This window comes from Microtus pennsylvanicus, chromosome X (assembly GCF_037038515.1).
Source record: "Microtus pennsylvanicus isolate mMicPen1 chromosome X, mMicPen1.hap1, whole genome shotgun sequence".
NCBI classification, from domain to species: domain Eukaryota; kingdom Metazoa; phylum Chordata; class Mammalia; order Rodentia; family Cricetidae; genus Microtus; species Microtus pennsylvanicus.
In genome coordinates, this window is record NC_134601.1 from 60,378,813 (window position 1) to 60,394,921 (window position 16,109).

Consider the following 16,109-nt stretch of genomic DNA (forward strand, 5'->3'; position numbering starts at 1 on the left):
GAGGCAACACTACAAGTCATAATTAATCTGCTCTAACACATCTTAGGGAAGCACTTAAATAAGTTGAATAGCTTCATTATTATTACAGACTTTTCTTTATTTTGGCTATAGGTTTGTAGTATTTATTTGCAGCAATTCAATATTCTGAAAATGCTAACCACTGCTTATAGAAAGTATTGAGCACAGACAATAGTTTTTATGTTTATGGATCAAGTATATCACAAAAATAGAGAAAATTTCATTACAATAGCTAATGGATAGCTTTAAAAAGTCTGGCTTGATGTTTTTTTCTTTTTCTGTAAGAATTTCTGTTTATGGAGTGAAGATTCTAAGACCCCTTACATGAGACCAAATGCAGATTTGAGTTTTGGTCAATTGATATGTACTCCTACATGACAAATTAAATTAAAGACACTAAATTATTATATTTCTAATGTTTACAACTTGCTTGGCATGCAACAGCTATGAAATGACTGGATGAATTAATCTGACCACCACAAAATCCAAGTTAGTTGTTATGACATGGCAGATGATTGTCAGGGAGGGAAAAGTCTCTCCCAGATCTGAGACTAGACTTCAGATATTTGAAATTCAGGCCTAGTGCTTTTGTTTTTATTAAAAATGTGTATGTATATATGACCTGTGTGTGCAGATGTGCACAGCCACATGCATACCTAGACACCAGAGAAGAATGATGTTGGGTGTTTAGCTCTATCATTTTCCAGTGATCTTCTGTGCCCCCAAACAGTGCTGGGGTTACAGGCATCCAAGGCCATGCCTGGCTTTGTATGTAGTTGTTGGGGATTTGAACTCAGGTCCTCGTGTTTGCCAAAGAAAAAGCTTTTATAAACTGAGCCATCCCCCTAGCCTAATGCTTTTTTTAAACTGTATTCCATATAATTAAAGTCCTAATATTGTTTGCAGTGGTTTACCGGAAACACTGGTCTGGTGGCAGGTATTCAGTCTTTTGATGATCTTCCATCCAGAGTCATTTATGATGAACTAATGGGTAAAGTGTTGTCTTATTGTTCATGAAGCTTACCCTATAGGCCCACTGGGTATCAACACCGTAGCTTCTGTGAGCTCCTGCTAAAACTTGACTGGAATAAAAGCCTTCACCCAGACAACCTTTTGTGGACTCCTATTTGGTACCCAATATATTTGCTAAGTAACTGTGATGGTTATTTATTACCTGGTAGGTTTCAATTTTTGAACTTTATGGAAATATTTAATTTTCTATGCACTAATCCAAAATCTTCTTTAAACTGTGTGTGTCGGGGGTGTGCATGTGTACGTGATGTGCACGTGCATGGACATATGTAAGTAGATATTAATGCTGGGTTTCTTGCGCCATCACACTCCACCTTGTGTTTGAAACAGGGTCTCTTGCTAAACGTGAAGCTTACTGATTGGCTGCCCAGCAGGTTCCAGGGATCTTTTGGTTTTCAACTCCTCAGCATCTGAATCCCAAGTGTGTGCCACTGTTCCAGCTTTTAATTTTTTATATAGATGCTAGAGATCTGAACTTAGGTCTTCACGTTGCATGTTAAGCACTGACGAAGCCTTTAAAAAATCTTGACAGTTTCTCTAAATTATATAATCAACTGCGTATTTTTCTTTATGTCCTTTGCGATATATATATATATATATATATATATATATATATATATATATATATATATAAAAAACACTTAAGTCATGTATCTATCTGTTACTTGTTTGGGTAGAATGTATAAGTAATCTAGCATTTATGCAGATGTTTTCTTACAGTTGAAGAGAATATCAATAAATCCAAATCAAATATGGAACAATGATACCTAAATGTCCAGTGGGGGTTTAGTTTTTTTGAAAAAAAGTGCATATGTTAAATTAGGCACTTCAAATGAAAAGGAAATACATGAAGAACAGAAAACCCTGTAGACAGAGGTTTGATATTTAGCCAGTGTTTACTCATACAGCCCCATCAATTTGTTTTCTATCTGGTGTCCAGTCTGGTGGGTTGATGTATATATCATCTTACCTTGTTTTAAAGGTTTGAAAATATTGCCATTGCAAGTTAATGTTTATTACATATAACAAACCAGAATGATCATTACCTGACTCCTCCGTTTCTTTTGTTTCTGTCGTTTCTTCTATTTCATCGTCAGACATTTCCATTTCTTCTTCTCTCCTGATTCCCATTAATTCATCATTATGAATGTTGCGAATTTCCTAAGGTTAAAAGATATGTATTTTAGGCGGAAAACTTAGAAAATGTTGAGGAAATGGATGGAAGTATGGGGACATTTAAAAAACTCTCAGGGTGCTCTTAAACAAAAAGGCAACAGCACACTGAGACTACACAGTCTCGCTAAAAGGCACACTTGGCTCTTGTGTAGAGTTCTGAAATTTCCCTTTAGAGTTTTGTCATTATACCTTCCCACGATGGGTTCTTTAATTTTGCTGCTTCTTATTTCCCCTCCATGAACAGCTTTCCTGAACAGAACTCTAAACCAAGATTTTGTAGTTTTAGAAGATACAGCAAAAATGAGCTGCTAAGAGCAACCTTCTACAAGACTAACTTTTTCATGGACAATAGCTATAATGTTTGGACAAACCAAAATACATAACTACTTGATGTCAATAGACAGTGAACAAAGTAGGTATATCATGAAGAGGAACTGGCATTTGGAAGAAGCAAAAATAAAAAAAACAACCCAAAAAACAAAAAACAATCTATGGACACGTTTCCCAGGTTTTCAAAAGCCTCTTAGTTTGAGAGCAGATCAGAGTTAGTCACAGGGCAGCTAAATTTCTAGTAGAAAACCTAGCCTTTGTGGCCTAAATAATTACAAGAGAGTGGTTAAAAGAAAAACAGCCACTGGAGAGTCAGGAGGGAATCTGAGAAAGAAGAAATGTGTCGGGGAAGGAGAGCACGGAGGAAGGTAAGGAGAAGGGAGAAAGGAAGACACACACAGAGATTGTTTACACTCTGTATCTAAAATCCTTTCAAAGTTTTGCATGCTTTTTTAACCAAGAAAGCACAAGAGAGTCTAAGCAGCCTAGCTAAGGCTAAAGGTGCTCAACTGTTACTGGAACTTCTATCCAATAAACCTCTAGCTTGAATACAAACAATGAAAATGATCATTTAAGCAAAACAACACAAAGTGAACATTTTGGAAGAACGTAGAAGAGTCCATAATTTTTACACTACAATACTCATATCTAGGATAACCACCAAAATCATTGGACATCTCAGGAACTAGGTTAAGATTACATTTTCCAGAAAAAGAATGACAGAGAACAACCTTGAAGTGATTCAGATGTGGTACTCAGCAAACAAATAATCAAGTATCTATTTAACTATCCTCCTGGCATAAAGAAATTGTACTCATATTAAAAAAAAGATAGGAAATTATATCAAAAGGTCAGATACTTTAAAAATAACTCAGATTAATTTAGCTTAAAATAAAAGACAAGAGTTCTTCTATTCAGAAATAATGAACTAAGAAATGAAAACTTACTTTATTTTCAACATTAAACAAAGTTCTTACTGTAGACCTTTATGATGTTATTACCATTTCCTTCCACATATCTTTGTACAGTAAAATTTTTAATGAAATGAATTAACATTTGGTGATAGAATTCAATCAGCATAACAAAATTTAATCAAGAAATACTTAATGTGAAGTTTTTTTTAACCACAGAAAGGAGTGGAATAATGAGGGATTGATTAGAAGGTGATAAAAAATCACTCTACAATATAATAAAACAGCACATACAAGAGCAGCTAGGATACCTAAGATGTGATAAGAACAAGAAACCTACTACTTAGACACACACACACACGCACGCACGCACGCACGCACGCACGCACGCACGCACGCATACTAGCCCAAGGCAAAGAAACTCTTGTTGACACTACACTTCTAAGACTAGAAAGCTCAGTCATCAGAAATGGATTGCAATCCACTGTGTAGAAAAGAGAAACAATTCAGAAAGACATTCAGTGTAGACCTCTGGTCTTCAAATATATGCTTGTGATCGAACACATTCTTACCCACAAATGTACATACATGTGAACACGTACACACACACATACACACACATACGCATTATACCAAAACAAGTAAGAATGAGAACTATGAATATCAGAGCAATTTGAAATCATTTAGACATCACTTGATTGTATTAATTTCCTTGATTTTAAGGTGAGACTACCCTACCTAGGTTAACTCCTATTGGGTTGTAATATCAGAAACACCTATAGCTGTCTGGTATAAATTATTCCATTTATAAGCATTATATACATTTCTTTTTTCTTTTCTTTTTCTTTTTGAGTCAAGGTATCACGAAGTAGTGCTGGCTGTCTTGGAACTCACTCTGGATCAGTTTGGCCTTGAACTCAAGAGATTCATTAGTCTCAGCTTCCTGGGTGCTGGGATTAAAGGCGTGTGCCACCCACACCTGGCCTTCAAATGGATTTATTAATGATGTCATAGTTTGTCACTATCCTATTTTTTCATTCCTTTATCAGGAAAAAAAATGATTTCTAGTTCCAGTTAAGTTTCCATTAACACTAAATGGATTCTTTACAAAGCGAGTCATTTAGTATCATCACTGATTGTTAAGAAGTAACAAAAAAATCAGATGTTCATATAGTACCTCCCATGTACTGCAGGGACTTTACTTAAAATAGAAGAAAACAGTGACTTGCTTGTGATAAATGAACTTTAGAGGGGTGTGTCATGAAAAAGATGTGCTATGTCTTATTCAGACTCACTGCATGAAGAACAATAAGGGAATCTCATTCCTCTGAAAGCACTCTACCTCATAGGATTAAGTTTCAGTTAGCAGCAGGGCTGTTACTGGAAGGTGATCATAATAAAGTTTGACACTGGCAAATTCAAATATTGTACAGTTTACTGCATCATGAAAAGCTGTGTCCTTTCTTGATTTCTAATAAAAACATAGGCTGTCACAGGGTATAATCAGATACCAATTCTCAACTCACACACATGTCACTAACTCTGATAAAGTTATTACATTTCTCATGAGAGTAAATTGTGTTCATTCTAGGGAAATATCCCAGGGCAGCAAGATCTTACAACTAAGACAGGTCCTGTAGCTTCCCAGCATCCACAAAGCATCTTTTTGCTTCCAGTTTGGCAAGACAGCTTAAGATCTTAGAAATACAAAGACTTCAATAACTACATGATATGTCTTACCTAGAGATCTTTTACAGTTTCAAAATGCCCGTAGAAATATAACAACACACCTGGGGCAAATTTTACCTAAATGCTTCAAAATACCTCAGGGATAAGAATCGTCCATTATTTTAGCTAATAATGAAATGAGAATAATGAAAAACTCAGGGAAACATTTTCTAAGTTACTCAGTGGACTGCTCTGTACACTATACAATTCTTGGCTACAAAAAAAAAAAAAACTCCTAAAGCTCATATCATTATTTTTCTACAAATACCCAATACTAAGTCATACAATTGGAGTAGAAGCAAAGAGAACAGCAGAGGCTATGGGGTACCATATTAAAGAAAATTTAGAAGGCCCATTTGATAAATAACAGGCTACTTCTAAGAAAAGCGAGACTTTGTTAATTCTTGGAAACCTTTACCGTTAAAGTACTCTGCATCCATTTTCTGTATTTTCTGGTGGATCAGAAAAGCTTTGAGAATGAAATCCTTACAAATGCTTTCAGAGTAACAGACTACAAGGTGGAATGCACCCCCAAAGACCTTCTAAATAGCTTAGATATAAGACTGGGTAGGGAGTGGATTCCTAACTGAAGCTCAGACATCAAAAGTAATAGCTGTATCTCAGTTTTGCTCCATTTTCCGTTCTGACATCTTGATACACAGTACTGCAACCAAAATGTGGGAATGATATGCTAAAACATTTTCAGTAATTTGCAGGTGTTAGTCACTACACGGAATTTTCTGAGACATGCAGAATATTTTTTACAACTAAGTGGTCCTAGAGTTTCTAAGCCACCCTCTTGCCCACTGTAAATATGTGGCGCATCTCATTTTGAACAGGTAGTGATTTCTGAAATGGCATTGTAATAATTTAGAGTCTGCTCTAATGGTGGCAACCCTTTCTGAAACTTAGATTTTTCCACTGCTCCACAATGGAGAAAAAAAAAAGCACTTTCATATAGAATGAAATGAACCAGAGACAGAAGGAAATGCATGCAAAGAACCACTTTGTGCCAACTGACATCTTTGATTTATTACAAAGTAAGCAAATCATAAATCATTACATATTAATTATTTAACCATAGTTTCACAAGAATTTATGTGGACTTTAATTGATCTTACTCATGCTTTATGATAGGAACATTATTACCAGAATATCAACACTCCTTATTAAATGTGTAACAAGACCCTACTAACCTATATTTTCTCAGCATTAATAAGAACCACGGTAGGAAAAGAGTCAGGAGGGAATGGAAAGAACAGAGGCTAGGAAAATAAGTAGCATGTACTCACAGAACAATGTGATTCTGAGATATCATTTAATAAAATGAAGCAACTCACAAACACAGGTTTGCCTCCTGTATGGCAAATAATGGAAATACAAATTAGGTTGATGCAAAATTGAGTTAGTGTGCATTGGATGGCTGAAGGCCAACAGCCAGTCTTAATGCAAGTGAGTACTAAACCAAGGGTGCACAGATGACTTCATTATCTATCTACAAACAGTTCTTCACACTATGAAATGGAAGTAAATGGAAAAGGGTATTTTGTCAATTACAATCATCAAAGCCCTCTTCTTTCAGCTCAGTGGTGTAAAATCTTCTGCGAGGAAGGATGCAAGAAGCTGTCATCTTAATGTTTATGGCTATGATTCTAGTTTCTATACATTATCCAAGCTGTAGCACCGAGTGTGGGGCAGTTTGAGCAAACCACAGATTTTCAAATGATTCTGTTGGAAGGAGTCCCCTTCGTAAATACAACTGTGACTGTAGGCATTAACTCGCAGGAAGAGGAGGGCTTCAGCCCTCTTAGCATCTTTTTCTTAGCATTTCACTTCTAGGAGCCAAACCAGGAAAGCAAATGCAATTAAAAAGACTCATTTCCAAACCCGTCAGCTTGGCACGGACTTTCACGGTATCTAAGTCCTTCACAGACGGTTTTTTTCCCCTGAGTTCATGCTTTCTCTATCCCTCACTCAGCAGGATAAGAAATGCAGGTAGATGCATGACAGTGAGACAAGGAATGGGTACCTTCTGACATGAGCCTTCCACCAGCTGATTTGTTCCCTGAGGCAACTAAGAAGGAGTTGTCAAAACTTCTAACTTGATGAAACACCTGACTTTTGAGTTGTTCTGATTTTCAGTGGGGGTGCTAAAAGGCAGTTGCATCTGAAGAAGATAGCTTTTTTCACTTCCCATAGGATATATCTCTTAAATCTTCTCAGTGGTCTGCTATCAGCAGAGAATTTGTGGAGTTGAAAGCAAAAATGAAAATAATAGCACCAAACCACAGTTCAAGGGACAGCAATGCAAAATGGAAGAATGCTTTGAGGTTTAGGGAAGGCAAGCTCAAAGGAAAGCCATGAGATATGTCTCACTGTTGAATGTAAAAGCAGAGAAACGTCATGAGCCAGCTATGAGTCACTATCAGTTCTAGTTACCAGGACTAAGGAAGGTAGGCCTTGAGTTAACTTAATCAAATACACAGGAAGCAGGTTGGACCAACAAGGCACAGATGGAACGTGTAGCTCTTGGCAAATCATGATGCCCAAGCATCTTATCACCACCACCCCTGCCTAGGAGGTTTTTACAGTACTGTATAATGGGCTCAATGATTCTCAATTCTCTAGCTCTCTGGAGAAATGTCCAGTTCACCACCACAGCCATCTTTACTGTGACCCTAATTTAGCTTAAGTATAACGTATATACTCCCTAGGTAGTCAGGCTTAGGGGAAACTTTTTGAGATAAGGGTTCACTATATAGTTTAGGATGGCACTGGATGTCTGATCCTCCTGCCTCAGCCTGCTGGGATTGATTTCAAGTGTGTGCTACCACATCTACTTTGGGGAATATTTAATTGCCTGATAGCTGTTGCCTTGGGAAGTGAGTCCCTTTCTTCTCTGTAGGGCTTTCCTTAAAAATTCTGGGGACCTTAGATCTTAGACCATCTAAAAGGTATGCAGGCTTATGTGTATTAAAGGGAAGGGAGATATTTAATGTAGGTTAAGAATTACTAATGCACCAAATTCAAAATCTAAAATGTTTCCGAAATTGAAAATGTTTGAGTGCCAACATGATACTAGAGATCAAAAATTAATGAAAATGCTATTAGCCTTTTATAATTCTATACACTCACTGGATAGATGTCTTCAAGAGATTTCCCAGTGATTCCCAGTTCCCTCTGCTGAGCTAGAACTGAAGCCTTACAGATACAAGTTTAGGACCAGAGTTTGGTTTATTTTTCGTTAAATGTTGTCAAGATTTGAAGCTGTTCCCATATAAATTGCTTACCTATTCATAAAAGGAAAGTGTGGAGAGAATATTGCCGACTTGTCAAAGGTTAGCACACTAAGTCTCACAGAGATTAGAAGATCTGTCCAAAACTACACGGAAGTCTGTAGCAGAGCTCAGAGAAGAATAATTTCTACTCAGTTCCTACTTGTTTAATTTTGTGAAATCATTTAACATTTCTGCATTTCAGTTTTGCTACATGCAAAGCATGGGTTCTACACCTACTCAATATCCTGTATTGAGTTGTTTAATAATAAATTGAAATAACACCATTTACATTTTCAAACTGCTTATACATTTCTTAAACATTTAATCTTATAAAATTGGTTTCATTATTATCATCACCAATTAACGGGCAAAGAAATGGGGATCAAGAGATGCTGTATAACTTGCTCATTCCACCAAGCTACAAACGTAACAAAAGCTGACACTTGAATTCTTGTTAGACTCTCAATCCATAAGTAGCCTGTATCCACGACATTGACTGTAAGGTTTACAGTTGGGCGATATAACCAGTGTACAGTGCTTTATGGATGTTAAGTGTTGGGTACTGAGGCTATAGCTCTGTGGGAAAGTGTCTGTCTAAAATACACAAGACCCTGAGTTCAACTGTCAGCACAGAGAACAATGAACATGAGAAGCTGAACTATGAATACAATATAGAATTTCTTACTAGAATGACCAAATAAACCATAGGTGAAGTTGAAAAAGCTGCTGTATACACACACACACACACACACACACACACACACACACACACACACACACACACAAAATCAAGCCGAGGGAAGGAGGCTTCCTATGGGCACGGAGATACTCATGAAACTATTTCCACAGGTAGTTCAGTGGAAACAAAACCTCCCATCTACTTTATCTTTAGACGCAGGCTATTAACCTAATCATATTACACATATTGTAGTGTTTTGCTAAAGATTTCCTTGAGCACAAGCAGAAGGGTATGTGTCGACCTTGATCTGAAATCACAGTCCTTTCTTCCCTTTAAATCTCCCGCATATACAAGACAGCTGGACAGATCTGATAAAAGCAGCTCAGAAATTTCTTTTCTCCAGAGTACCAGCAGACAGCTGCTAGCCTCGACTGTCAATGCACTTTTACTAAATGGAAGACAGCCCTAATATTACTAATGCTAGACGGATAGGTCAGTAATTATTACTGTACTCAAGACCAGCTAGTGTGGAGAAGTAAACTTACAATTATCCCAGCTGCATTTTCACCGAGATTTCTATCCAGCAGGATGCACTTAAGACAACACATGCATATTTATTACCCTTTTGCCAGTAGGTGGTCTGGATGTTGACAGGGTATAGAACACATTTCAGTGTTTCACTAGGGCCTTGTTGTGACCATGGGAGCTTGGCACTATTTAATTCTGGTTAAACCCCCAAATCAATACCTTGTTAAGGAAGGAAACTGTCCCCATGAGGAGGTGCCAGAGTAGAAAGTTACCAACCTCAGCTTGTTTGCACCAGACACTGATGTTTTTACGCTGGGCTTTTGTGAAGTGGTCCCATGCCTTCTGTTTGGAAGCAGAATGGTACACAGCTACTATCTGCTCAACTGCAGCATCAAATCAGCAGTCAGATCGGGCCAAATCAACATCCAGGGATGGAAAGAGAGAGAGAGAAATAAAGAGAAACATGAGGCTTGTTTCATCAAGTTCTTAGGACACAAAGCAGGCTGTGACTGTACTCAGATAAGATCACACAGGCCAATGTACTTTATTACTTTTCTCATGGCTGTGAAAAATTATGAAGCAACTTAAGAAAGGAAGGAGGGAGGAAGGGCCTATTGTGGCTCATAGTTTAATAATGGCAGGGAAGGCATGGCAGAAGGAGTGTGAGGCGGTCAGTGCATGTCAGTCAGGGAGCACAGAGTAGACGGGAAATGAGGCAGGACTAGAGAACCTCACAAGTGCTATCAGTGGTCTTCTACCTCTGGTGAGGCTGTATCTCCTAAAAGTTCACAACCTTCAAAATAGTACCACCAACTGGGGACCAAGAGTTCATACACATGAGCTTATGGGGACAGTTCTCATTCAAATCAGGACAGGTACTATGATTTTAAATGAGACTCAAGGAAAGAGACATCAATATACAGGAAGAAGAAATTCCCAGTTTGGGGTAAGATGATGAGCAAAGTTTTTCATACAAAAATTGTGTATTCATTTATGGAAAAAGAAAGCAAGAGTCAAAATAAATGTGTTTTAAGTTCAGATTTTACATTTAGCTGAGTGCTATGAACTCTGCAAAGCATGGATACAAACTATACTACTGGGTCCTTTTCATTGTAAATTAATTTGTAGATAACATAAAACAGTGGGCTTCATTATAACATTTTCATACATACATATGATTATGGGTTACTCCTATTCACTGTCTCTGTTTATTAAGTTGCCTTCTAAAATAAAGGGGAATGTTTAACTTCAAGGAAAATTTGTTTTTTGCTATCCCAAGTTATGTTTAACCAGAAGCATCAAATCAAAATATAAAACGGTTGAGTCTGTATTAAGTACACCTACATAGGCTTGTTGACTAGAGAAAAAATTATGAAAGAAATCTTTGTGAATGCAGTCCTATAGAATATCTTTCAAGGTCCCTTAAAATGTTAAAAGGAGAAACACACACCAATCTGTGGAGATATTCCGCTATTTAGTGTGTGTGTGTGTCAGAGGACAAGCTGCCAGAGTTAGTCTTCTCATTCCACCATGTTGGTTCTGTGGCTTGAACTGTTAGACTTGGAGGCGTCCACTGTACCCTGTGGGGCCATCTCTCTGGCTCACAGGAAGAGGAGCTTGGATATGAGTATTTGGGAGAAACAAAAGCAGAAGAACCCCTGCTTCTCACAGCAGACAAATCCAGAGACAGGATTTCTCTTTCCAGTCATGTTCTCACTGTGTTCTAACGACTTCAGGAATCTCGCTGCTTTCTTTTTCTACTTCTCCTGTAGTCCTGAAGATATGTGTTTTCCCCTCTTGGATTTTATGGCTAGCTATACTTCCAAAGTAGGAGTGGAAGCGGAGGAAATCCTTAAACACAGCTATGTATGAGTCAAGTACAAAGAGAAACGTGTAGGAAGAGTGGGCCATAATTGCTTAAAAGCAAAATCATAAAACTGCCCTGATTCTTAAGGTGAATATAGCTCCTTATTGAAAAGATGTGATCATATAATTTTGTTACAGGGTGAACAAAAAAAAAATTACTTGAGCGTTTATCGGATCTATCTCATTTAAGAATTTGGATAGATCTGAAGTGGTCTAATTTTTAAAAGTGGCCATTTCAATGGCTTCTCACCTCTATGGTGCCTATCATATCTAGTGAAGATAAAGAAAACTAAACTGAAAATGTAGAAGTAGCTAATTTATTTTTTATGTAATCATCTTGGGAAAATATAATCTTATTTATTATAAGTTCTTAAACAGCATATTACATGATGATAATCATGTAAATCTGAAGAAACACAGCCATAAAATCCTAACATCATATTCTAACTTCAGCAATAAAGTCTCTAATCCTCTACAGAGGACCAGGGTTGTAAAAGGATGAACTGTTGCCTACCTACATCCCAGTGCTTCTAGAGAGCCGAAGAAGCTAAACCAGAGAAAATGGGAACAGGTACTGATATGTATCCTGTGAAGTTAGAGCTTTGGCATTTGACAATATGAGGTAGTGGTTCTCAACACGTGGGTCATGACCTTTTTGGGGGATCAGATGAGCCTTTCATGGGAGTTGCATATCAGATATTTACATTACAATTCATAATGGCAGAAAAAGAACAGTTATGAGGTAGCAACAAAAATAATGTTATGGTTGGGGGGGGTCACCACAACATGAGCAACTGTATTAAAGGGTCGCAGTGTTGTTAGCAAGGCTGAGAACTGCTGATATAAGGAGAGCAGAAGGCAGCTAGGAAGGTTTCCCTAGCCACTTGAAATAGATAGCTTTGCAAGGCCTTGGGGCCTATGGAGGGCATGTGGCCATTAAGCGGAGGGCTCTCTCAGGCTTTCAGCACAACTTCAGCTTCCACTTACACTGAATAAGAATTCCAGAAAGGGCCTGCTTGAACTTTTCTTTTGCTTCTTCCATCTCTTTCTCATGGGCGACTTTCTCGTTCACCAGGCGGCGGATGTGGCTGTTGGCCGATTGGATCATGGAGTAGAAGTGGTTGGCACTGCGGCGGTTCACCTCTCCTCTCTCTATCCAGGTGAGCAAGGTCTGCACAGCTTCCGAGAATTTGGAATCATCTGAAACAAAAGAATTTATTCTGAAAACAAACGATGGGCAGTGAACAAATCTCGATCTGTTTTTACAACATTCTGGCAAAGAGGGCATCAGAGATTTTGGCAACTATAGTTCACTGAATTAATGACGGGAAGGAAGCCCACATGTACACACATGTACATACATGTACACACATGCACACACAGGCAGAAAGTGGGAAGAAAGAAATAATGAAAGCCTAGGAAGACTGTTTATGGCTTAAGAAGAGTTTCAGAAAGAGGGTGGCTTCTTTCCTTCCTAAAATTTCTGGGGCTGTAAGTCAGTGTGTGTGAGGCCCTAGTTTCCATCCCCAGTAAACACACACACACACACACACACACACACACACACACACACACACACCCACACACCCACACACTCCCTTAAACAAAGACATATTTATGATATGATAGTTTTAATGTATTGAGAATTTCTTAATTTATCTGATTATTTGAGAGAGGGAGGTGTAAGGAGATGGGGAGAGAGAGAGAGGAAGAGAGAGACAGAGACACACAAGCATGCATGCAGGCACACGCGTAGACACACATTGGGGGGAATAACAATGGGGGAATCTCACAATTCTATAATCTTGCATTTTAATAAGGAAAAGCCAGTGAGATTGTTGCATGTAAGTTAGACAGGTCAGGACTTTTACCCTGGATCCACGGAATTATAGTTATGGAAAGAGCTTCAGGAATGAGTTCTGTATGTAGTTCTTTATGTGTAAGCACTTAAATCTTCGACCATTTTGAAAAGCATTGTGGCATCCAATTCAGAGCTCTGCACCCCTACTCAGTCCCAGTCATGATCTATTTTGATCCTTTTGTTTGCATGTGTCCTCATATCCTTTGTCCCCTGCCTTCCAGTAGATGTCTGCAGTTCCCCAGGGGTCAGCCTGTAATGTTAGAGGAACACAGCTCATCTATACCTTCCAGGCCTCCCTCCCAAGCTACTCACATGTTCTGTTCTTACAGACTTGTGAGACAGACTCTAAGAGCATCCAAGCGAAGCCACATTCTACAGCTTCATGTCCCTCACTGGCTAGAAGCTCTTAGTCGAGCAGAAATATCTGGCTCTGCAATTTTCTTTGCTTGTCCCCTGCCCTTTATTTTTCGGTGCAGACACAGCGGTAGATGAGCCTTCCCTGTGTAGCAGCTTTCCATTTCATTACTTGGATACCGTCTTTTATGTCGACACTGCTTGTGCTTCTCTTGAGGGCCATGGAACCTTTTTTTTTTTTAATGTAAGGTTTCTTGTTTGGTGTCATGTGAATAGACAAGTCTTGGAAACTGGCATCCCACCAACGTGAAAGCTTCTCTAGTGTTTCAAAATGTACCATTATTTCTGTTCAGTTCGGGATGTTACGCTTTCTGTTTTTCCCTTGCAGAAAGTCAAAGTCAGTCCAAACAGGTTTCTTACATGTGGTGTAAACAAGTTTGGCAAGTGCAACCTATTTATTTAGAAAGTAGAATTAGCAGGATCTTTTGCTGAAGTGAAAAGCACAGAAGCAGGGCAAATTCACACCTTTCATTCGACCTGGGTCAGTGTCATCAGTAAGATCAATGGGACAGCAGCATTCAATCAGTGAAATCAACTATACTTGGAAAAGCAGAGACTGGATTTGAGTTACTAAGACAAGCGGACAGGAAAGGTGATTAATGTCAAATTAGCAAAGTGGCTCTAAGATTTAAGCAAGAGTAGGGAGCAAAACTAAAGAAAAACGAGTTTGCCTTAACAATATCTAGATGTCTCCACAGCTGCTTTGTGGAATAACTTGGCCTTTAACAATAGTAAAGACTTCTTTTCTTGGGTAGTAGCTAAGTCTTCAATGCATACACATGGTGACTAATTTCTGGGTCTCTATTTTGCCATCTTGGTTTGTTTTTGTCTATTTATTTTGAGATAGGGATTCATTCTGTAACCCGGGCTGGCCTGCAATTCTTGGTGATCCTCCTGCCTCAGCCTCCAGAGTGTTGGGATTACAAGCATGCTCCACTATACCAGCTCCTTTTGACATCTCTAAAATGAGGACTTCACTAGAATTTCCCAGGGTTAGATCCAGTTCTATCATGGTGATGTATTCACTGATTGAAAGTTCAAACGTTGCTAGTACCCATTAAGAAAGGGGGCACATGTAGGTCCTAAACCATGAGTCACACCTCAAATTTTCCAGTGTGGCAAATGGGAAAATATTTCTTCTTAGCTATCTGATGTCTGAATTGAAAGCTATCAACCTTTGAGACAATGAAGGAACAGAGGCATGCATGGGATGGACACATTTGTTGGTTCTAAAGTTACTTGGTACTATCAGCAAGCTTCCAATACAAGAAATGCAGAACCTATTAGCCAGAAATTGAAAGGGTAACTCTGAACAGCACAATGATATTCATTACAATTCCCCAAGAAAAAGTTAACTCAATCACGGAGCTTGAATGCCTTCTATACCTTTCAGTTTTTCAGCAACAATGCTGCACTCATGATCTGAATAGTGGACCACTGGGGGTGGGGAAGGTGGACGCAGTCTTTCTTCTTCCATCCGTCTACGGTGCCGCTCCTCTCTCGCTAGCATGCGCTGCTTACACTCCCACTCATACAAGTCATCCCGAGCCTGGGCAAAGTCAACATGCAGCCGGCCGGTGTCCTTCTTGTCAGTACTGGAGCCCAGGCGAATTCGGTAACCTACATTAAATGGGAAGTGGAGGAAGCAAGAAGAGACTAGTAAGCCAACAACTATATGTACTTTTTCAAGTTCAGTGTCTTAGAGATGGTTTGCGTAGTTCCAAGTGGTCACATAATACCAAATTCTCTCTTAGTGGGATCAAGGTGAATCAGCAAGACTTAGGTTGCAACCTCGTTTTGTAATGTACACTGTATCGTTTGAACTTACTGAGAAGATGGAGTTGGAAATGGAGTTGCCTCTCTTTCCCCCATTTCAGATCCAACTCTATGTGTCTCAAAGTGTCCTCCAAAGACTCTTGTCTGGGGCTGGGCTGTTCACTTCTACTCCATGATAGGGAGGGGAAAAGAAGTGCCAAACAGTCCAAGAGTAAAAAGCAACATACCCTTGAGAGCAGCTGGAAGGTAAATGATTTCCAGCAAATGTTACTATTATTTATCCCAAGATATAAAAGTATCTACAGTGAGAAAGAAGATCTATAAGTGCAGCACAGAAAGCTCATCCATGGAGACAAAGGTCAACTGGGAACTCCAGCTGATGGTCCAGTTTCCCCAGTTGGTTTCTGATGGATGCTATGAGGGCCTAATTTGATGATGTTATCTCTATCTGTTGCATATATATATATATATATAAAACTTGGAAGCCTCACTCACGGAACTTTAATGCTCTC

General features: G+C 38.7%; 1 protein-coding gene across 7 annotated transcripts in view; it reads right to left on the bottom strand.

Moving 5' to 3' along the window:
* Nucleotides 1–16,109, bottom strand: part of Enox2 (ecto-NOX disulfide-thiol exchanger 2) — a 279,678-nt gene that overhangs the window by 24,261 nt on the left and 239,308 nt on the right. For all 7 annotated transcript variants that reach the window (XM_075957589.1, XM_075957587.1, XM_075957588.1 and 4 more), the window contains 4 exons: nucleotides 15,208–15,441; nucleotides 12,534–12,746; nucleotides 9,957–10,063; nucleotides 2,097–2,211 (listed from right to left, as the gene is read on the bottom strand). In XM_075957589.1, coding sequence (XP_075813704.1) covers nucleotides 2,097–2,211; nucleotides 9,957–10,063; nucleotides 12,534–12,746; nucleotides 15,208–15,441 — 669 coding nt within the window. The remainder of the gene's footprint in view (nucleotides 1–2,096; nucleotides 2,212–9,956; nucleotides 10,064–12,533; nucleotides 12,747–15,207; nucleotides 15,442–16,109) is intronic.